Source organism: Loxodonta africana, chromosome 4 (genome assembly GCF_030014295.1).
Source record: "Loxodonta africana isolate mLoxAfr1 chromosome 4, mLoxAfr1.hap2, whole genome shotgun sequence".
Lineage (NCBI taxonomy): Eukaryota > Metazoa > Chordata > Mammalia > Proboscidea > Elephantidae > Loxodonta > Loxodonta africana.
Window position 1 is genome coordinate 158,585,490 of NC_087345.1, and position 23,418 is coordinate 158,608,907.

Sequence of the window (23,418 nt, forward strand, 5' to 3'; positions counted from 1 at the left end):
TAATATTTATAGAGTGCTTACTGTATGCCAGACACTCTGCTAAGGGCCTTTGTACATTAAGTTCAGAGAGAGAATATTACTTCTTTTATCCTTACATATTGAACAGTCAACCAATCAATGTCAAACACCATGCTAGGCATTGAGAAAAACATGTAGAAACATAAGATTTTGTTCTTATCTTAAAGGAGTTTACACTTAAGCTAGAGCACTAGTCTTATATATTAAAGTTATAAAGATAGTAAGGAAATTAAAAAAGTAAATAACGACAGGATCAGCTACAAACACTCTAGTAGCTAAGAGGAAGAAGCTCACTGTGGGATGAAGTGATTACATCAGCCAATATGACTACGGAGCCATTCATTTGTACAAAGCACTGTGTTTGCATGCCTTGGTGGAGGGAAAGTGTATGAAAAAGAATCACCAATGGGTCTTTCTCAAGATACTTAAATGTAATGACCAGGAGAGCTTGGAAAGGGGATAAGGGAGGCCATGTTGAGTGGACAAGGTGAGCAAAGTCTTCCAGAAAAAGAACAAAGTATGTTTGGGCAGGAGTAAATGGTTTTGGAAGTAACAGGGGTTTTACGCAGAAAAGAAGTAGAAGTAAGCTTTGAAAGATGGAAAGCAGGATTTAGAGATTTAGATGTTCAGTGGAGGAGTTTAGACTTTCTCAGATAGGCAGTGAAAAAAGGTTTGAACTGAAAAAGACCAAAATGACATTTTAATGATAATTAATTTGGTAGCTATGCACAGGGTGGATACATTCGGGTAATGGGTAAATGATTTTCTGTGGAGGAATTCCTTGCCTCCTCATTATATAATGAGAGATGAAAGCTCATTGAAGAAATTAAAAGAGTGAAGAAGAGTATGCTTAGGAAGATTTAATGTAAAACAAATAAAAAACATTATTGCACAAGTTTTCTGTTTTTAGAGCATGCAGAGAAATGGAAATAAAACAAACAAAATCTGTATTTTCACCCTCAAAACACACATACACACACACACACACACACATATTGACTTTTTGTTGAATTTACTTCTGGACTTTTTCTTGCTGCATGTGAACATATAATTTTCTATTGAAATAGAATCAAAGTACACATATCTTTTTGTTAAAATTTCACAACTTGAAAACAGGGAAGGGCTAAATACAGTTTGATAATGAGAATGGGAAGAGAACCTTTTGTCCGTGTTTAGTGGTGGCAACAAACTCACTCTGTACAGGTTTTCTTGAGCAGAGCAGAAACTCTGAGCAAGATAATGGAAGATAAGGAAAGTGAAGAAGGAAGATAGGGATGAGTGGAGAGTCTTTGAAATGTAGAACAGGGGATGCCTGATAGTTGGGGCTCGGGGGTAAGGAGGCTGGAGGCAGGGAGGTTGAGAAGACAGATGTAGTTGTAGTACAGGCCTTACAGAGTTGTGGCTCAGAGGTAAATCTGTGCTTCTCAAGGTTCAGTCTCTCTATTTTTTGTTGTATTTGTTTATTACTTTTTTGTATTGTAAAAAGCCCTGGTGGCACAGTGGTTAATTGCTTGGCTGCTCCACAGGGAACGTCAACAGTTTGAACCCACCTGCAATTCCATGGGAGAACAGACCGGACAATCTGCTCCCCTAAAGATTACAACCTCGTAAAGCCTATGGAGCAATTCAACTCTGTGCTTACAGGGTCACTTTGAGTCGGAATTGACTCGACAGCACACAACAATAACATTATGTACTGTTGTTGACTTAACACTTAGGGAAAAAATCTACTCCTCTCTTTTTTTTTTTGTTATAAATTTATTTTAAAAGAAAACGTGATAGAAGAAAAAAGTGGAAAACTGGTGTTGTTCACCATATATAGACGGTAACCATAAAAATAGATACAATGAAACATTGGAACTCCAGCCATGGAAGAGTAGGATGACTTTACGAAGTTGGCTATTTTTATTTCTGGCTATCCTAATGACCTCTCCACAGGCCCCATTCTCTTCCTCAAAATGAAAGACAGGTCACATTTCAAACTAGATTGCTAGCTGTGTCTTAAAATATTTCTGCTACCTCTTCTCCCTCGGGACCAGATACCTATGAGGGTGGACCGGATGGATCAGATTTGAGGGTTTGAATGGAAAGAAGGGCAATTTCAGGAGAAACGTAATGCACTTGATTTAGACAGTACTTGAAGAAAACAAAAGATTAAAAAAAATTGCAAAGAGGCAAAAGTGAAAAACCCTGCCTTTGGGTTGAGATGGATTTCAGAGGTTGGCAAACTTTCTGTAAAGGACCAGCTAATGAAACATAGGTTTGGAGTCCTTGGTGATGGAAATGACTAATGTGCTCAGCTGCTAACCAAAGAGTGAAGGGTCGAGTCTACACAGAAGAGCCTCAGGAGAAAGGCCTGGTGATCTATTTCCAAAAAATCAGCCATTGAAAACCCTCAGGAGCACAGTTCTACTCTGGCACCCATGGGGTCACCATGAGTTGGAATCGACTGACCAGCAAGTGGTTTTGGTTTGTGGGCCATAAAGTCTCTGTTGCAACTACTCAGCTATTGTAGTGAGAAAGCCAGAGGCAATATGCAGACAGAAGAGCATGGCTGTGCTCCAATTAAACTTTATTTACAAAAACAAGTGGTGGACCCTTGGCTTTAGTGGTGCAGTGGTTAAAGTGATGGACTGCTAACCAAAAGGTCGGCAATTGGAAACCACCAGTGGTTCCTTGGGAGAAAGATGTGGCAGTCTTCTTCCGTAGAGATTTACAGCCTTGGAAAACCTATGAGGTCTCTATGAGTCGGAATTGACTCGATGGCAGTAAGTTTGGTTTTTGATAGAATAATAGCTTCACCTATGGAAACAAAGCAAACTGGCATTCTGCCATGCATAAAGCACAGGTTTTAGCACCCTAAGAAAAGGAGTGTGACCTTGCAGATTAAGTGCATATGAATGAGACAAAAAGATCAGAAATGTGTCAGTGTGCAGGAAGATGGAGTAAATGGACCCCCCCAGAATGAATGTCTGATTGGGTATGAGGGAGTGTGTATGTGTGTTGTATGCATGTGTATGACAGAGAGAGAGACAGAGAGACAGAGCCCATTCTAAGCATGCTTTTTATGCATATCAAATTTCAAAAAGAAGGTGGAAATGGAAGGAAGACAGAGGTGAAACTTAACTGATCAAAAGCCAAACTCCTGTTGAGTTGGGCCAGGTGTAGCTATTGGGGTAATTTGTGGCCTTGTACCTATAGGAAATTTCCAGAAGTTGGGCACTATGTCCATGCCCCGAATTGCCCACGTGGCTAGGCACTGGTAGCAGAGGCTCAGTTCTATGGAAGGCTAGGTGTGTATCTGGCCTGGCACTCTCAGCTGTATGTACAAGGAAATGACAGCTTAGTCAGTTTAAACAGTAAGGTAAGTATATTATCTCACGTGACAAAAAATCCAGAGTCAGAGAGGTTAATTAGCATCATTCTCTGAGTCTAAGATGCCAGTGATGGAAAAAGTTACCGTTATTTTTTATGTAATATAAAAAAGCCCTCCCAATCAAACTGACATGTCATTGATTATGATGTGTATCTTTTATTTTAGAAATGTCAGTATATGAGAAATGTGGGTCTTAAAATTGATAAAATATGATATGTGGCTCAACTTTAGCAAGGACCCAGGTTCTTTCCATTTTTCTGCCCTGCATTCTTGGCATGCTGGCCTAGCTTTCTTCATTACTGCATGACAGATACACAAGTTCCAGGCATCACCTCCATTCAAGACAGCATCCAACCTTACCGTCCTCTGTGGCTCTTTATCAACCAGAAAACCTTTCTAGGAGCATTTCTGCCCCAGCACACTTCGCATCTCTCATTCAGTGAGAAGCAGCATAACACAGTGGCTAAAGTGTAGGCTCAGAGCCTGAGTGCCTGCGATTTGAATCCTAACTCTCATTAGCTATGCAGCTTTGGGGCAAGTTATTTAATATCCCCCTGCTTCAGTTCTCCCATCTGTAAAATGAGCATAATTATAATACCTACCTCATAGGATAGATGTGAGTTTAAGATGTAGTACTTAAAACAGTGTAAGTATAATGTATGATTGTCATAGCTGGTAGGTTAAAAGAATTCAACATATGATATAGACTATACTAAGGAAGCTTGAAATTGCAAACATGCTCACAACTGAAAAATAGAATTTTTTCCCAGCCCCCCCCCCCGCTAAGATTTGAAGGGTAAAGCTTTTAAGCCATACTAGGAATTAACTGTGAACTAATAATAATACTTCTATAAATTAAGTTAGTAATGAAAAATATAGATTGTGCTTATTGCCCTTTAACTCTATTTCTGGGTTTGAATAGTGAGAATTTGTATAGAGAGGATATTGCGTTCTCCTAATCCATTTGGTTGCTAAGTTTTGATAGTGATTAATAACATTTCTGATTGCAAGGGATCTCAGGCCTATCTCCAAAATGTACCCAAATCTATTTGATTTTTAAATTCAGATACAAAAGCTCAGATACGAGGGATTCCTTGGAAAGTGGATGTAGTTGCATGAAATGTAATGATGGGTTTAACATACTGAAAATGAATTTGGAAGATCTTAAAATCTGGAGCTTGTGGATAATGAGGGATTTAAAAAAATCTAATGAATTGATTTAAATAATTGCTGATTCATACTTGTTTTCTTTTCCTTTCTCCATAAATACCCAGGCTGACTGTGTTGTTATTATTGGAGGCAAGTCACAGGATGCAGGAAAATGGATGGATGATACCTGTGACAGTAAGCGAGGCTATATATGCCACACATTACCTAGTAAGTTCCACCGTAGTTTTGTCGCCTGTGAGCGCTGGGTCTTTTCATGCGTTAAAAAAAAAATATGGTCCATCCCCTTGCACAGCAGTGGGTTTGTTTGAGTCTCATTTAAATCTGAGTATGCATGTGACAGATCAAAAGAGTCGTATTTTTTGTAACTTCTTTGAGGATATGTCCCTTATCCATTACCAGAAAGTTTTGTGCAGATTAAACTCAAAGTTGAAACTTTTTTCTAATTTTGTTAGAATATTGGGATGTTTGCCTGCCTCTACCTTTTTTTATTGTCATAGTAGGAAAGCCTCAGTTCAGCTCACATAATTTGAGAACCATTGGCACAAAGCATCATGTATGCCTCATTAATTGTTCTGTATTCTGTCTTAAGAAATATATCTGGTATGAGTTCCATTTAGGAAGCCTGATTATAGTCAAATGAAAATAAACCAGAGCATATGGATATTTCCTGAGAATCAAGATTACGGTTGTACACGTTTCAGTTTCCAGGGAAACTAAAGTAAAGATGCCTAGCCAAGAGGGTCAGACATTAAAAGACAGACTAGGGACAAAGACTGAAGGTAGGGAGGTTGTTATCATCCTGAGTATAGCTCTGAGAGGGTAAGCTTGAATTAGAAGGGACTTGTTCCACAGGGTCGCTATGAGATGGAATCAATTCGACGGCAACAGATTTGGTTTGGATAGTTCTTCCATATCTAACATACCTTCTGGGACTCAGGGAACAAATGCCAACTCGTGACAATGGCTGAAAATCACTTAAGATATTTCCTGATGATTGACAAGTATGTCAGAAATTCTAACTCTTTATTATCCCCAAAGTCAGTCCAGACCATGTCACACTTCTCTTTATGCTATTGCTCCCTGCCACCAGGACTTAAAGTAATGCCAAAAGCCTTCAGTCTGTGCCTTTGTTCTTCAGGAGAAGGTGGGAAGTTCCTTCCAGGGGTGAATGATGATTCACAAGCTTACCTAAAATAGAAGGTTTTTTTTCTTACTATAAACAAAGAAGTTTTCTTTTTCCTATAAACATAAGTGATAGAATATTTTGTCACCAATAAAAAATATTTTGAAGACTTTTAGTGATTTAAGGAAAGGCTTACAAAGCTAAAGTGAAAAAAGCCAGACTGAAATTTCATAGACTATCAATTATGTAAAACTCATTATTACTCACCCTTTAAATAAACAAGAATAAAAAAGACTCAATGGAGATACATCAAAATAGGAAGAGTGTCTATCTTGGGATAATGGGATTAGGATGATTTTAGTTTCTTTATCGTATTTTTCAGAATTTTTCAAAACCTTTACATGTGTGTATAGGAAACTCTGGTGGTATAGTGGTTAAGAGCTATGGCTGCTAACCAAAAGGTCACCTGATCAAATCTACCAGGCACTCCTTGGAAACCCTATGGGGCAGTTCCACTCTGTTCTGTAGGGTCACTATGAGTCAGAATCGACTCGATGGCAACGGGTTTGGTTTATATATATATATTTTTTTTTTTGTATATATGTTGCTGTTGTTAGGTGCCATCCAGTCAGTTCCAACTCACAGCAACCCTATGTACGACAGAACAAAACACTGCCTGGTCCTGCACCATCCTCACAATCCTTGTTATGACTGAGCCTGTTGTTGTAGCCACTGTGTCTGTCCATCTCATTGAGAGTCTTCCCCTTCTGACCCTCTACCAAGCATGATGCCTTTCCCTAGGGACTGGTCCCTTTTGATAACATGTCCAAAGTATATGAGACGAAGTCTCGCCATCCTTGCTTCTAAAGAGCATTCTGGCTGTATTTCTTCTAAGACAGATTTGTTCGTTCTTCTGGCAGTCCATGGTATATTCAGTATTCTTTGCCAGCACCATAATTCAAAGGCATCAGTTCTCCTTCAATCTTCCTTATTCATTGTCCAGCTTTTGCATGCATATGAGGCGATAGAAAATACCATGGCTTGGATCAGGTGCGCCTCAGCCCTCAAAGTGACAACTTTGCTTTTTAGCACTTTAAGGAGGCCTTTGGCAGATTTACTCAATCCAAGAAGTCGTGTGATTTCTTGACTGCTGTTTCCATAGGTGTTGATTGTAGATCCAAGTAAAAGTATGTTTATAAAAACATATTTATGAATGATGTATATGATATATATATGTACACACATACATATGCTTTTATAAACATAATTATATATGTATGTAATTTTTAAAATCAGAAAAAAGCACTATTTCAAAAAACTTCTAGCATATTCTTTATTGAAAATTTAGAAAATACAGAAAAACACAAAGTAGAGAAAAATTTACCCACAATTTAACCACCTAGAAATAACTTCTTAGTATTTTAGTTTTTTTCCTTATAATTTTCTATGAATATTCTTATAACAAGCAAACTGGACAGATTGTAATTGTTTCCTAGCTTTCCATAAAAATAATTTTATTTTATTGTGGTAAGTATGTATATGGAAACCCGGGTGGTGTAGTGGTTAAGAGCTATGGCTGCTAACCAAAAGGCCTGCAGTTCGAATCCACCTGGCGCTCCTTGGAAACTCTATGGAGCAGCTCTACTCTGTCCTATAGGGACACTATGGGTTGGAATCGACTCGACGGCAACAAGTTTGGTTTTTTGGTTTATATATATAAAACAAACATTTGCCATTTCAACATTTTTTACATGTGCAGTTCAGTGACAATGTTATGCGATCATCACCACTGTTTCCAGATTTTTCCACCTCCATTAACAGAAGCCCAGTGCCCTCTAAGCAATGACTCCCTCTTTCCTCCTCCCTCTAATTCCTGCCAATTACTAATAAACTTCAGTCTCTATACATTCCCACTAATATGAAATATCTACAATATGCAAATGTATGAAAATAATTTTTTAGCTTTACCTCTAACTTCATTTGCCACTTTTAGTGACCCAGAGATTTTTTTAATGGTACTGAGACAAACTCGGGTCATCTCTCCAAGCTAGGAAGCCATAAGATTGCTCAGTTCCATAAAGGCCTGGGTTACTTGGCTTAATGATTTTATACTAACACAAGATGGCAGCAGCAGCAGAAAAAAGGGAGGCTGCTTTTTTTTTTTTTTTTTGCTGAAATGAATTTGCTGCCTTACCAGACATATTCAAAATGAAAATTTGGCCTTCGTGTAGTGACAGAACAAGGAAGAAGGTGGATAAAAGTGAGCAAAAAATAGAAAAGGTCGAAGAATTGGCCAAGACAAAACTGGTAGGCAACAGTATGTAGAACTCTATGGCAAGAGTTAGCAAACTTCGTGAAGAGCCAGATTGTAAATATAGTTGTACCTCGGTATCCCTGTGCAACTGGTTCCAAGCACCCGCCCCCAGGGATGCCAAAACCCTCAGATGCTCAAGTCATTTATATAAAATGTGTAGTATTTGCATAGTACCTACACACATCCTCCTGTACACTTTAAATCATCTCTAGATTACTTATATAATATGATGTAAATGTGTAAATAGTTGTTATACCGTATTGTTTAGGGAATAAAGACAAGACAGGAGGCTGACAATGCTCAAACAACCAGTGCTGTAGAGAGACTGAGGATCTGTGAAATCGCGGGAGGCTACAGCAGCGTATGCTACACATCACTGCATGCCTGTGGATTCAGTGTAGTTCTCGGCACATGGCAAATTCAGGTTTTGCTTTTTGGAACTTTTTTTTTTTCCTGAATATTTTCGTGCCATGGTTGGTTGAATCCCTGGATGTGGAATCTGTGGGTATGGAGGGCCGACTGTATTTTAAGCTTCGTGGGCCATAGAGTCTCTGTAATGCAACCCAGCTCTACAGTGGTAGCATGAAAGTAGCCATAGATAATATAGAAATGAATGAGCTTAGATGTGTTCCAATAAAACTTTATTTATAGACACTGAAATTTGAATTTCATGTAATTTTTACATGTCATGAAATATTTGTTTTAGTTATCTAGTGCCACTATAACAGAAATACCACAAGTGGATGGCTTTAACAAATTTATCTTCACTCCATCACATCATCCCAAAAGTTGTAAATGAACTCCAAGTCCAAAATTTCATCTTCTGAATCATCTAAATCAAATATGGGTGAGACTTTAGGTGTAACTCTGGGGCAAAATTCCTCTTTGTCTGTGAACCTGTGAAATCTAGAATACAAGTTATCGCTTTCCAAACACAATGGCGGAACAGACAAAGGTATACATTTCCATTACAAATGGGAAAATTTGAACAGAAAGAAGAGATAACGGGAACTAAGCAAGCCCTAAACCCAACAGAACAGATTACATTAGCTCTCAAGTCTTGAAAATAGTCCTCTGTTCTCTGAAACCATGTAGGCAATGGCCCTGCCCTCCAGATGCTAGCTTTTGGCCATGCCCTCTGGTTTCTGGGTGGAGGCATCTCAGCCCTGGTCTTCAGCTCCACCTTCCATGCCCACTGGGACAGCAACTGTACTCCCTCAGCTTTGGGAGACCTCATTCTCCTAGTCCATCTGAGTGGTGACCCCACCCCTTTGTCCCCAGCAGGCTTGTTCTTCTGCCCCTTGAGCATGGCAGCCCCACACCCACAGCTTTGGGTGGTGACCCCATTCCCTGGCACACATTAGTGGCAGCTCTACACTCTGGAACCAACTTGGTGAAAATCTGACTCTGAAACCTAGGAGGCTGTGGTCCCACACTTTGAGATCCAAGAGACTATAACTACGCCCTTTGAAACGGAGAAGACCGTACTTCCCATGCTCCTTCCAACAGTTCTGCTGATCTCCAAGCTGCTCCAGGGGTGGTCTTTTTCTTTTCTTGGAGGACAAAATATGTACCTTTTTTGGCCTGTTTCTTGCCTGTAGAATTCCAGGAGGCAGACAGCATTCCTTTGGTTCATTCTTTCTCTGTCCCCTTCAGTCTAAGCTGATGTGTTTTCTACTATTGTAGTTGGTTAGATCTATCAATTACAGGCTTAACCTCTTCAGCAAAAGATTGTGTAGCCATGTCCTTGGTGAACATTCTAGGTCACGTGCCCTTAGTTTGTACAACAGAATTTTCCAAATTTCTAAGTTCTGTTTTCATTTTGTATGGTTCATTTTTAAGCCCATTTCTTTCTTCTCTCATTTTACTATAAGTGGCAAGGAGAAACTACGAGGTCCCTTTAAGATCTTGCTTGGAAATCTCATCAGCCAGACATCCAGGTTCATCACTTACTTACAAGTTCTACTTTCTACCAAACATCTGAACATAACCCAGACAAGTTCTTTGCCACAGCATAAAAAGCATCACCCTTCTTGCATTGTCTGTCACGTGTTCATTTTCTTTTAAAACATCCACATTTCTAGCAACATTATGTTGCTGGCACCATATATATTCTCTGAGATGATCGAGACTTTCTCTATGCTCTCCTCACTTCCTTCTGAGCCCTCACCAGAATAGCTTTTGACATACATAATTCTTCCAACAGTCTCTTCAAGGTAATCTAGGCATCTTAAAACTCCTCCAGCCTCTACCCGTTCTCCAATTCCAAAACCACTTCCACGTTTTAGGTATCTGTTAGAGCAACACCCCATTCTTCTGGTACAAAAAGTCATCTTAGTTATCTAGTGCTGCTGTAACGGAAATGCCACAAGTGAATGGCTTTAACAAACAGAGATTTATTTTCTCACAGTTTAGGAGGCTAGAAGTCCGAATTCAGAGTGCAGGCTCTAGGGGAAGGCTTTCTCTCTCTGTCAGCTCTGGAGAAATGTCTTTGTCTCTTCTTGGCATCTCTCTTTCCCCTTCTCTGCTTCCTGGCTTGCTTGCTTAATCTCTTTTATATCTCAAATGAGATTGACTCAAGACACACCCTACACTAATCCTGTCTCATTCACATAACAAAGACAACCCATTCCCAAATGGGACTGTAACCACAGGCATACCCATTGCTATGGAGTCAATTCTGACTATCATAGAGTCTCCAAGGAGCAGCTGGTGGATTTGAACTGTCAACCTTTTGGCTAGCAGCCATAGCTCCCTGAAATTCTTAACCACTGTGCCACCAGGGCTCCAGCCACAGGTATACCCATTACCATTACCCATTGCCATCGAGTTGATTCTGACTCATAGGGACCATATAGGACAGAGTAGAACTGCCCCCATAGGGTTTCCAAGGAGTGCCTGGTGGATCGAACTGCCGACCTTTTGGTTAGCAGCTGTAGTTCTTAACCATTACGCCACCAGGGTTTCCAACTACAGGTATAAAACCCACTGCCGTGGAGTCGATCCTGACTCATAGCGACCCTATAGGACAGAGTAGAATTGCCTGATAGAGTTTCCAAGGAGCACCTGGCAGATTCCAACTGCTGACCTCTTGGTTACAGGCCGTAGCACTTAACCAGTACGCCACCAAGGTTTCCACTACAGATGTAGAGGTTAGGAATTACAGCACACGTTTTCGAGGGACACAATTCAATCCATAACTTTGTTCTTCTTTGATTTTTTTTCAAACCATTTAAAAGCTGTTCTTGGCTCCTGGGCTACAAAAACACACAGAAGGCCAAATTTGACCCTCAGGCTGTTGTTTGCTGAGCCCTTTCCTAAGGCATCAGTTAAGGCATGCAGAAGCAAGGTCTTTTTTTTAGGGTCTTGATAGTAAGTGGTTTAGAGTAAGGGTGGGCCTAAAGCATTGATTAGAAATTCATGCTAAGAGATAGTGGAGGAAAGATAAAAACAAACAACAAAAACAGTGACTGTGGCTTCTAGGGGCTTCAGCCTATGGGTCAGTTTGGATGAGATATGTGGGGCTTAGGTGAAAGACATAGAAAATTATCAGTAAGAGTAGAGCTTGATCACGAAACAAAGGGTAAATGAACCAGCGTTCTGTAGGAGCATTACTCACAAGTGGAGTTGAATAGATAAAAATGGATGCAAACTCCTGCATGAATTGGAACAAATGGGTAGAAGGGGAGAAAGATTTTTCTACGTTTACTACTGTGGCACTTCTTTCATCCAGATACCCGATCACCATTGGATTGGCAAGCCTTTTTTGGTTTTCAGTTTGGAAACTTGATTTATTTACCTTGATATTTATAATACAGTTTGGAAATTATCGAATTTAGTTAGGCATGCTGATTATAAATAAACTTTGCTTTATGGTGCAAATTAGTTCATGAAAATATTCTTAACACTTGGTAGTTTAGATTTGTGCTATTCTGATTATTTTTAGAAGGTATGAAATACAGTACTCACCTGCTAATTGGGCTTCATTAATGTTTATTGAAAATGCTAATGAAAATAATTTTTTTTATTTCAGATCCTTCCTTACCTGTTTCTCCAACAACAGTTCCATCAGATGGTTTTATTAATTTTGGTGAAAGCAGCTATTCCCTCATTGACTTAAAGCTTTCATGGTATGAAGCCGAGAAGTATTGCACACTTCATAATTCCCATATTGGAAGCATTCTAGATCCCTACAGCAATGCATTTGTGTGGATACAAATGGAAAAACTGAACTCACCTGTGTGGATCGCCCTGAATAGTAACTTGGTAAGACGCCAGAAACATGTGCAACTTGACATGTTGACAAATTGTGGTTGAAAATGGTCCTCTTTGTGTTTATTTTGTTGAACACTTGTTATGTGTAAGTTGTGAATGGTACTAAGATGAACAAAACCTGATCTATGCCTTCAAAAAGCTAGCAAGTAATTAATTTGCTTGATAATTTAGTCATTTTCTTCTGACAGGTGTGGTCGTAATTCTCTTATGGGATTAAAATAGGATTTTACTTATTTTTAGAAAGATTAAATAATTTTCCATTATATCAATATTTATATTTATAAGTAAAACAGTACTATTATCTTCCTTATATTGATGGAACTAATGATTACTCAAGGACTATTTGAGTATACATGGTAGAATACTATAAATTCTAACTTGGAATAACACATTTTGCATTTGCCATTGAATCTTTGGTAATTGGTTTGGTAAGTTAAATGATGCAGTTAAGGAAGAAACAATAGTTTGAATTAAAAAAAAAAAGTCCATATCTCTGATTGATAGTATGCATTATCTATCTGTTCTAAAGCTTTACCTGTAAAATCTATACTGTTAAAAGAATATTATTTATTGGTAAATAGTATTTTTGATGTTATCGATTAGACTGTATGTGATCATAAATATGTTCAACTAAATTTAATAAAAAGTTAAGTTGGCAAATTGAATAAAACAACCAGGTTTTTTTTTTTTAAATGACATTGTGATTTGTGTAGTTGAAAGACCACTTGCCTAGAAGGCAAGAAACCTAAGCTCTTCCACTACCTATCTGTGTGAATTTAGCTAAGTCATTTATCACTGACACTGTTTCAGATTAGGTTATTGTTTATCTCAGGGTTCCACAAATTCATTGAAAATTACTTAATTTTTATTTTAATTTCAATAATAATATAAGAAATATTTTATTTGTTAGGAAGATAAAACCTCTCTCTTGCACTTTTTTTTTCTTGCACTGAAAACCTGCAAATGTAGAAGAATTTTGTAGAATAAGATGGCAGTTTTTTATTTCAGTGGTTTTCAAATTGGCTTCCAAAGACATATTCCTGGGGATCTCCAAGAAATAGTCCTTTCAAAAAAAGGCTGCATTTACTGAATTTGAGAAAAACGGATAGAAATGACTTACAACGTTCTTTTATATTCCCTGAAGTTTAAAAGTCTATGTCAGATCACTATCTTAAATGTCCTTTTTTCTCCTTGTTTGTTCTTTTGGTATTTTCTGCTTGAAGCATGGCTCCATGTTAATGGTTGTTTTTGTCCTTGCAGACCAATAATGAATATGTTTGGACTGATAAATGGAGAGTGAGGTACACCAATTGGGCTGCTGATGAACCCAAGCTGAAATCAGCCTGCGTTTATTTGGATACTGATGGCTACTGGAAGACAGCTTATTGCAATGAAAGTTTCTATTCTCTCTGTAAAAGATCAAATGGTAATTGAATACATAAAACAATCAGGGTTTTGAAATTTTCCGAATAAGTCACTATATACCAGTATTGATATTATTAAACTATTACGTGTCTCAGATACCTAAGATAGTATAAAACATATTCCTTCACCTAAAAAAGACTGACTTAGTGATAAACCAATATACACAGGTCAAAATAATGGAAACAGAAAACTCTCTTCAACAATAGAGTTTATCTTTATTAGCCTTTGAATGTTTATTTTTGAGATTGCCCTCTGAATCAATGATGCCAGATTCCCCAGGAAATTATACTTATTTTTGATTCTCTACAGTGTACTATATCAAAATAATTTTATCAGAATGCATATAGATCCAATTAAAATCAGTTATATTGTGGATTAAGACCCAGAATTCTAGTGATATCATTTAACTACATCACAGATGTCTTTAATAGCCAAGAAGGGCTTACAGGGGCTAGGATCTCAGAAAGGGAAACAAAAGGCTTAAAGAGGGAACCCCTTTGAAAATTATTTTTGGGTGGCCTTTTTTTTTTTTGACTTGTTAATATCTTTGGAGGTGCCTGTAGATCTACATTCTTGATTATGAGTGTGATTGATTACCACCATGTCATGGTACATTTTACTGACTATATTTAAAATGAAAAAAAAAAAAAAAAAGGATAAAGTAAAAGAAAACACAATAATAAAAATGGTGAATCTAAATAATGACCACTAGAAGTTTTTCTTTCATAATGATAGGTGATAAAGTTTCCCTTATCTGCTAAGATATTATTCTATCTGATATAGAAATTTTTGTTTTTGCTCTAATTTTAATGATTTTTATTAATAGACACCCCTGCCACTGAACCTCCACAACTGCCTGGCAGATGCCCAGAGTCAGATCACACAGCGTGGATTCCTTTCCATGGCCATTGCTACTATATTGAGTCCTCATATACAAAGAACTGGGGCCATGCTTCTTTAGAATGTCTTCGCATGGGTAAGTGCCACATTTATCATGAGAAAATTTCAGTCATCTATTCCTCAGTTTTAAGAAACCAATAGCACCATAATTAAAAACATACGAAATGTAAAAATACCTTTTTCATTTTTTGTTTACTTTGTAAGATGCTTAACATAAGGCCCCCAACATCTAATGTCTAAATTTGTAGCTTCTTTTTTTTTTTTTAGTAGTATAACCTCAAAATTTCAGAGAGTTGAAGTAGAAAGTAATAATTTGCTGAGAAAGTCTTTCTTCCTTTCTGCCCTAATGCTCCAAATTCTTATTCCATTATTTAGTGTTGTACTCACCTCCAATCACTGATAAGCTCAGGTTTTTACAAGTGCCCAGGCCATTTTGTTTTACCATTAATAAAAAATATTTAGTTCTGGTTATCATATGTGTAAAGAAAGACAAAATGAAACTCAAATAGATACAACATATGTGAATTTTCTCACATGAAATCAAAAAAGGTCAAATAAAGTTAATTTTTCTGGGTGCATTTAAACATCCACTTAGTTAAATCACACTGAATGTTTTACTGAATTATTTTTACCATATTTTGATTATGCCGCAACTCAAGGTTCCTCAATCAACAGTGGTGTTCAAGAATTGTATCCCCATTTCCTTCAGGTTCATTGAAAAGGCAACCTTGAGTTTTGATTTTCAGTTCTGAGTTAGATGATGTTTGCTTTGTCAGGTTTTTCTTTGTGTATTTTGGGGCTCTGTTGTTAGGTGCATGTATGTTTATAATTGTTATATTCTCTTGATGCATTAAAACTTTTATTGTTACGAAATGTCTCTATTTGTCACCGGTAACAATTTTTGTCTAAAAGTCTATTTTGTCTAGTATTAGTATAACCACTCCAGCCCTTTTTTAGGTACTGCTTGCATGGTATATCTTTTTCTATTCTTTTACTTTCTATCTATTTATGTCTTTGAATCTAAAAGTGTTTTTTTTTTTTTTTTTTTTTGTAAACAGTATATAGTTGGGTCATGTTTTCTTTAATCCATTCTTCCAATCTCTGCCTTTTGGTTGGAGTGGTTAATTCATTTACTGTATTTTTATGCAGATAATGTGTAACTTCTGCATTTGTTTGCCAGCCACACCCGTCCCCCATCAGGTAGCTTCATAAGCAAGCTATGCAAATTTTTTTTACAGCAACATGTGGAAGAGGATTGGCCTGTAGGTGCTTGTGAGGGTGCCTGGCTGGCAAACAAATGTAGAGGGCATGTGTTACTTGTTTTAAAATACAGTACATTTAATGTAATTACAGATGAGGTAGGATTTATGTCTGCCATTTTGCCATGTGTTTTCTATATGTCCCTTTATTCCTTTGTTAATGCCTTCTTTTTTGTTAAATATTTTCTAGTGTACCATTTTTATTCCCTTGTCATTTCCTTTTCTATATACAGTAGCTTAATGTCCATGATATGTTCTGTGAAATAAGATGTTGTGTGATTTGGATGTTGTATGAACACCGTACAGTCATGTGCCACATAACGTCCATTCAGGCGACATCGAACCGCATATACATCAGTGGTCCCATAAGGTCATACAGCGCCAGGAGGAGATGGAGCCTGTGGCCCTGCCCCCTGCAGGAGCAAGGGAAAGAGAAAGGAAAGAGGGGGCAAGGCTGTGCAGGGAAGGGGCACCTAAGTAAGCAGTGAGCTGAGATGGAAGGGCCCAGTAGGAGGCAAGTGCATATATATAATATGGTTTTTGCACGAAGTCCAAATCATATAATATCCTATTTCCCAGAGCATATTGTGGACATTAATCAAGGCATGACTGCAAACCTTTCTCCTTCCCTCACTGCTGTGTGGGGTGGGCCGCATCTCCTCCTCCTCCTGGTGCTTTATAACCTTATGGGACCGCAACATATATGCAGTCCGAAGTTGCCCAAATGGACATTATGTGGTGCGTGGCTGTACATATTTATTTATTTTCTTAGTAGCTGCCTCGGGAACTACAAGTAACATCTTTATTTATTTATTTATTGTGCTTTAAGTGAAATTTTACAAATCAAGTCAGTCTCTCATACAAAAATTTACACACACCTTGCTACATACTCCTAGTTGCTCTCCCCCTAATGAGATAGCATTTTCATTCCCTCCACTCTCTATTTTAATGTCCATTCGGCCAGCTTCTGACCCTCTCTGCCTTCTCATCTCCCCTCCAGGCAGGAGATGCCCACATAGTCTCATGTGTCTACTTGAGCCAAGAAGCTCATTTCTCACCAGTATCATTTTCTATCCCATAGTCCAGTCCAATCCCTGTCTGAAGAGTTGGCTTTGGGAATGGTTCCAGGCTTGGACTAACAGGGAGTCTGGGGACCGTGACCTCCGGGGTCCTTCTAGTCTCAGTCAGACCATTAAGTCTTGTCTTTTTATGAGAATTTGAGGTTTGCATCCCACTGCTCTCCTGCTCCATCAGTAACATCTTAATTTGTAACACTCTCACTCAGATTAATACAAATTTCGTTTCAGTAGTGTACAAAACTGCTCCCGGGTACCTCCATTCCTTCTCCCCTCCTTTGTGCTGTTACTGTCATTCAAATTACATCTTTGTACATTGTATGCCCATCAGCACGTGTTTATAATTATTGCTTAATGCCGTTGTCTTAAAATCAGATAAGATAAAGAAAAGAGTTACAAACAAAAAATACATTAATACTGTCCATTAGTTTACCTGTATAGTTACCTCGACTTGTGCTCTTTATTTCTTCAGGTGGATTCAAGTTACTGTCTAGTGTCTTTTCATTTCAGCCTAAAGGACCCCCTTTAAATTTTTCCATGAACATGTGGAAACTTCATTTTCAATTTTAGGTGGCTGTATTTTACTGTAAATAAAGTGAATAATCCTCATTCATCAAAATATTTTGAAATGGTTATTGTCTGTGAAATATATTTAATAATGAAATAGGAAGTAGTACAATAAAAAAAATCATCAAGGGGATGATCCAGGGACCAGTAATGTGGGATGCAGGGCATATGGTTAAGTGAAAAGCCTCGAGTGTCAGAATAACTGTGTCATGTTATAGATCTGCTCTGTACTTAGAAAATTACTTATCCTCTGTGCTTCAGTTTTCTTATCTATAAAATGGGGTAGCAATAGTATCTGTTTCATGGAACTGTTGTAAAAATTTAATGAGATCCTAATTACAAAGCCCAAATCAAGATGCTTGGCATGAAGTGCTTAAAATGTTAAGTGCTACCGCTGCTAACCCAAAGGTCAGCAGTTCGACTCCGCCAGGCTCTCCTTGGAAACTCTACGGGGCAGTTCTACTCTGTCCTATAGGGTCGCTATGAGTCGGAATCGACTCGACGGCACTGGGATTTTGGTATTATTAAAAAGGTGTATAGGGTTTTACTATAAAATTCAATGCTGACACTGAATCAGTCTTAATCTAATCTGGGTTGTTGATACCATAATCTCCTAACCAGTTTTCCAGTTTCTTCTTTTTTCTTATTTTGAACTGATTAATACTCCAAAAAATGCATTTTATTACTCTATTGATTAAAAACACTGTGTTTTTATTTCTACAAAACTCTAAATATCAATCCCCTGCCCTCTGCAGTGAGGCCTAGCCTATGTCTTCTTTTGCCCATTGACCAGATTCTGCTGCATTCCTGCCAGCAGAGCCATCCCTGTTCCCAAAGAAGCTCTATGCTTCCCTCCTCTTTGTTTTTCTCCTTATTACCGCCTCTTCCTGGGATTATTTTCTATCCTTTCTGCTTTTTAATGTCTTAAGTTCTACTTCTTCCATGCTCTCTTTTGGTTGCTCTACCTAAAATAAATCTTTTCTCTGTTTAATACCTCCATAGCATATTGCACTTGTTTTCTTTTTGTGCTTCCAACTTAGTACTCTCTTTTGTACTCTTCGCTTATTAGTAGCCATAGAGCTATGTGTTTCTTCAGATACAATCCATGTCTTACTCATATTTACATATCTTTTTTTTTTTCTAGCAATTAGTTCAGTGTCTTGTACTCAAATGATACTTAAAAAACACATTTCAGAATAGAAGCTGAAATTTCTGACAAGGCAAATGTCCACTCTTTGAAATTGTTTCCTTTAAGCGGAAATGTGATGCTGATTTTTATTACTCCTAATATCAATACTGTCATAAAAACATTTTTGGCTACTTACACATACTTCCATCAAATTTGTGCTTTTATACTTTGCAGGTTCCTCTTTGGTTTCCATTGAAAGCGCTGCTGAATCCAGTTTTCTGTCATACCGTGTTGAGCCACTTAAAAGTAAAACCAATTTTTGGATAGGATTGTTTAGAAATGTTGAAGGTAATTTCTGCAGAGCCATTACTTAATCACAGATATTCAAAATGTTGTATGTAAAGCAAGGTTTCAGTTCCAGAAACTCTTACTTTAAATAATGATTAACTTGTGAAAAACTTGAAAACTCAAACTCATGTTTTTATTTAACAGATAAGAACTGAAAATTTTAGTGCCTCACATATTAAGCTATTCTCAAAGGTGCTAATTAAATGAATATCTCCTGTACCTAAGTTAGTTTAAGAACATATATACAAATATTTTTTATCTTATGCCGAAAAAAAAAAAAAAAGAAGCTAGGAAGGATAAGTATAAATATTTGTGTTAGAAAAAAAATTTTCAACTAAAGCTATACAAAAGCATCTTCTCAATTTCTTTTCATATAATAATTAGCCATTATAGTCTTGCAGGTTAAAACTTGGGTTGTAAACTATTAATTATAGTATAAAATAATATGCTTAGAAATTTTGTGTAAGTTCAATTTACTTTAAGATGCATTATTTAAAAAATTATTTTGTTGCAAAATATATATATATAAAACAAAACATTTTCCTTTTCAACATTTTTTACATGTACAATTAAGTGACATTAATTACGTTCATCGTGTTACCCAACTATCTCCACTATGCATTTCCAAATTAAGGTGGGTTATTTTTAACTTTCCTTTGTTGGTTTTATTTGATAATCAGGAATGTGGCTCTGGATAAACAAGAATCCAGTCTCCTTTGTCAACTGGAATGCAGGAGACCCCTCTGGTGAACGCAATGACTGTGTAACTTTACTTGCATCTTCTGGGTTTTGGAATAACGTTCACTGTTCTTCCTACAAAGGATATATTTGTAAAAGACCAAAAAGTAAGTAAGAAGTTTGTCATATGATACATATGTTTACAGGCCACTATTTCTTCCAAATAGTAAGATGTCAAGTGTAGGATTATAATGTAATTACCAGCTCTCTCCCTTTATAAGTGAAAATCCATTCTGCCATAGTGATCAGCCGCTGTCTGCAGCCCAGAGTGAGAAAGCAACACTGTCTGCCTGCTAAGCTGACATAATTATTCTGGCTTGTCAATACATTTATAATGCGATATCCGTGCATGTGGATTTGCAGAGTTGCAAGCAGTTGGGAGAAACAGTTGACAAAGCCTCACTGCAAGAGAGAAAAAGGAGTGAGGCAATCACCCAGCTGAAACCAGAAGAGGCCAGGGTTCTGGAGAGCAAGCAGAATTTATGACAGAATAAATCATGTACGATGGCTTTGAGACTGAGTGGCAGACCACGCAAGGAAAAGGATTGGGGGAATTAGTTGTGTTAAATGCCCGCCATGTTTCACTATCTGGACCTTAATAATCTTTTTATGCCATTCCATCTCATATAATGTTCTTTCAAAGAGACAAATTTATTAATAGATTAACAAAAAAGAATTAGATAAAATACCCCTCCCCCCAAGTAGATTTTATTATTTTAAATTGTGCAGGTCTTTAGCCTTTTTCAACTCTGTTTTAAGATACCATACCCTCTGGTGTAATGTTGAAGTCTATGTCACTTTTCGTTCCAGTACCCTGTAATGTCTTAGACTTCACTAGGCCAATTTCAAAACTCCTAGCCTAGGATATCTTACTTATGGGTAGATTTTAAGGGCATCAGTTGCAGAAATGCCATTCAGAGGATCTCATCTTCAGATCTTCCAGTGTATTCCTACAGCTGTAAAATTTATATATATATCTACATATACATATATTGCATACATATATATCATGTTACTGTAAACCAAACATGGCAAATTCTACGTATCTGTAAACCAAATAATAGCCACTATCTACATGCAGTTATTATGGGTTTTTGTAAATGTTTAATTTCTTTCTTTTTTTTTTTTTACAAACAGTTGTTGATGCTGAGCCCACTCGTACATTGATGACAACAAAAGGTAAGACCATTACTAAATTTCAAATTCCATATCTGTAATACATTAATACAGTTTGTTTTCAGAACCATAATAATCTCTTCCTACCCAACCCCCCTCCATCACTCTCAGTGGAATTGCTTTAGTTACGCTAGACTCATGTCATCCACCCACTTTGATGCACTAGAAGAATAGGCCTAGGAGTCAGCCTAGAGTTTTTACCATAAGATACTACTGGACTCATTGTTTAGTCTGTTACAAAGGGGCTTTGTATGAGAGCCCATAGAATAAATTTCACTCAGGAATCCTTGTGGGGTTTTTTTTTTTTTTTTTTTGAATCAATTTTATATACTACTTGAATTAGGTAACTGATCATATTTCACTATTTTTTGTTGGCTGCTGAAAAAAACTCCAAGCGAAATAATTGCTTACCTGCAATCCTCTTATTAGCCTTATGGGTGCTATTGGTTAAGAGCTCAGCTGCTAACCAAAAAGTCGGCAGTTCAAATCCACCAGCTACTCCTTGGAAACCCTCTGGTGCAGTTCTACTCTGTCCTGTAGGGTCGCTGTGAGTAGGGATTGACTTCTTATTAGCCTAATGGGTGCTATTTGTTTACTAGTTACACTTATGAATTCAAATTTCCACTACTCTTATTTTCTCTTTTCCCTAATTTTTAACTTGTTTTCTATTATTGTTGTCTTTATCTTATAAAGTGGGTGTTTGTAAGCAGCCTTAAAGTATTTCGAACAAGATACATATTTCTAAAACACTGATTAACTAGATCGAAACTCTGGTTCTCGATTAACCAGAAAGATGACGTATTCTTGCAACTGAATAATAGTCTTAGCATTTTAAATGCTCTCTCTCATATAGATTCTTATTTTTATGTCCCAGATTTTTATTTGACAAACGTCACTCTAAAGAATATTCATGAAATTTAATTTTTGAAAGAGTAAATTTGCACTGTTCTCTGTGCTATTTTACTTCCTGTTGCCCTTCATCTTTTTCTAATGTTTTTTGTTTTTCTTTTCAATAGCCGACTCAAGGAAGATGGACCCTTCCAAACCATCTTCCAGTGTGGCAGGGATAGTTGTCATTGTGATCCTCCTGATTCTAACTGGCACTGGCCTCGCTGCATATTTCTTTTATAAGAAAAGACGTGTGCAACTACCTCAGGAAAGCACCTTTGAAAACACCCTCTATTTTAACAGTAGATCAAGTCCAGGAACTAATGATACAAAAGATCTCATGGACAACATTGAACAGAATGAACGTGCAGCCATTTAGTATCATAATGTAATTTAGATATATTTGAATTTTAAAAGATTGTAACTAAAATGTTAAAGTCTTTAATTCGATGTGATTGTTTCCTTTAAAACTAGTACTGTATCGCACGCACGCTGTCTTTTTTTCTTTGCCTTCTTGAAGAAATAATTGCACGTTTTCTAGTCTGGTAAGATCTTTTCACAAAAGAGGGATAATAATATTGACCACAACTTGTTAAAATATCTTAGGCTGATGTGTAGCACAACAGTGCTAACATTTAAGCGTTATCAGTATTAACTTGAAGCAGATTCTAAGAGTCCCAAAGCAGCTGACTAAGGTTCCTGAAATGCTTTAACAAACTTCCAAAGATATGTTGCCTTTTGAAACATAATTCAGCCATTAGAAGACCATTTTTAAAATTAAGTACAAATAACCTCTGGTAGCATAAAAGATTTGTCACTTTCTCTGTTCCTAGTCTTGATTTTCACTCCAATTAGTTACAATTGTTTTTGTTCATGCGCAGAAAGAAATAAGGCAGCTGAGAATCTTGTTTTCCCCAAACAGGGTTTTGCAGCCTGTATATTCTGAATGTGTTCTTGGCCCTGATGTGTGTATATCAGGAATGCAAAGATGTGAAATAAAAATGTACATTTGCATAACTGGATGTATTTAGATAATGTGAAATAAACATCAAAGACAAGGTCTATTTTTAATAGATTTGCATTTTGGTGATCTTTGTGTCAATTTGCTTTGAAATGAGATTTATTTATCCATTTACTTTACACTTTATCCTTAAAATAAAAAAAGAATATATTAGTGGAGAAATTCTTTAAATTAAAACTTTCATCTCTTTGGAAAAGAAACACTGCTAAAACACAGTGTGTAAAATGAGTTTTTTTTTTAACCATACTAACTTGCACAATTTCCCCCACACCTTCCCCTAAAACATTGACCCAACTCGGAATTAAACAGTCAAAAGCACAACAGTAACAACTGGGACTTACCAAACCAAACCATTGCCATTGAGTTGATTCCAACTCATAGCGGCCCTATAGGACAGAGTAAAACTACCCCATAGGGTTTCCAAGGAGCACCTGGTGGATTTGAACTGCCGAACTTTTGGCTGAATTGTAAATTTCCACCTTTAGCGATTCCTTTCAGCTTGAAAATTTTGCCTTAGATAAAGTGTCATATATTGTTTCACATCCCCACACAGGTATCACCTCATCCTTTGATGTTCTCAAGGGACTGCTGTGGGTAGGGGGTCTTTACCTGGGG

The 23,418-nt window shown here is 37.2% G+C and overlaps 1 protein-coding gene across 1 annotated transcript in view; it reads left to right on the forward strand.

Annotated features, from left to right (window-relative positions):
* The window catches only part of MRC1 (mannose receptor C-type 1), a 106,728-nt gene extending 83,815 nt beyond the window's left edge, over positions 1-22,913 (forward strand). The window contains exons 23-30 of the mRNA XM_010590887.3: positions 4,669-4,771; positions 12,035-12,267; positions 13,537-13,702; positions 14,528-14,677; positions 18,867-18,980; positions 19,661-19,825; positions 20,856-20,897; positions 21,911-22,913. Of these exons, the coding sequence (XP_010589189.2) occupies positions 4,669-4,771; positions 12,035-12,267; positions 13,537-13,702; positions 14,528-14,677; positions 18,867-18,980; positions 19,661-19,825; positions 20,856-20,897; positions 21,911-22,161 (1,224 nt within the window). The 3' untranslated portion in view covers positions 22,162-22,913. The remainder of the gene's footprint in view (positions 1-4,668; positions 4,772-12,034; positions 12,268-13,536; positions 13,703-14,527; positions 14,678-18,866; positions 18,981-19,660; positions 19,826-20,855; positions 20,898-21,910) is intronic.
* The last annotated feature ends 505 nt before the right edge of the window (positions 22,914-23,418 follow it).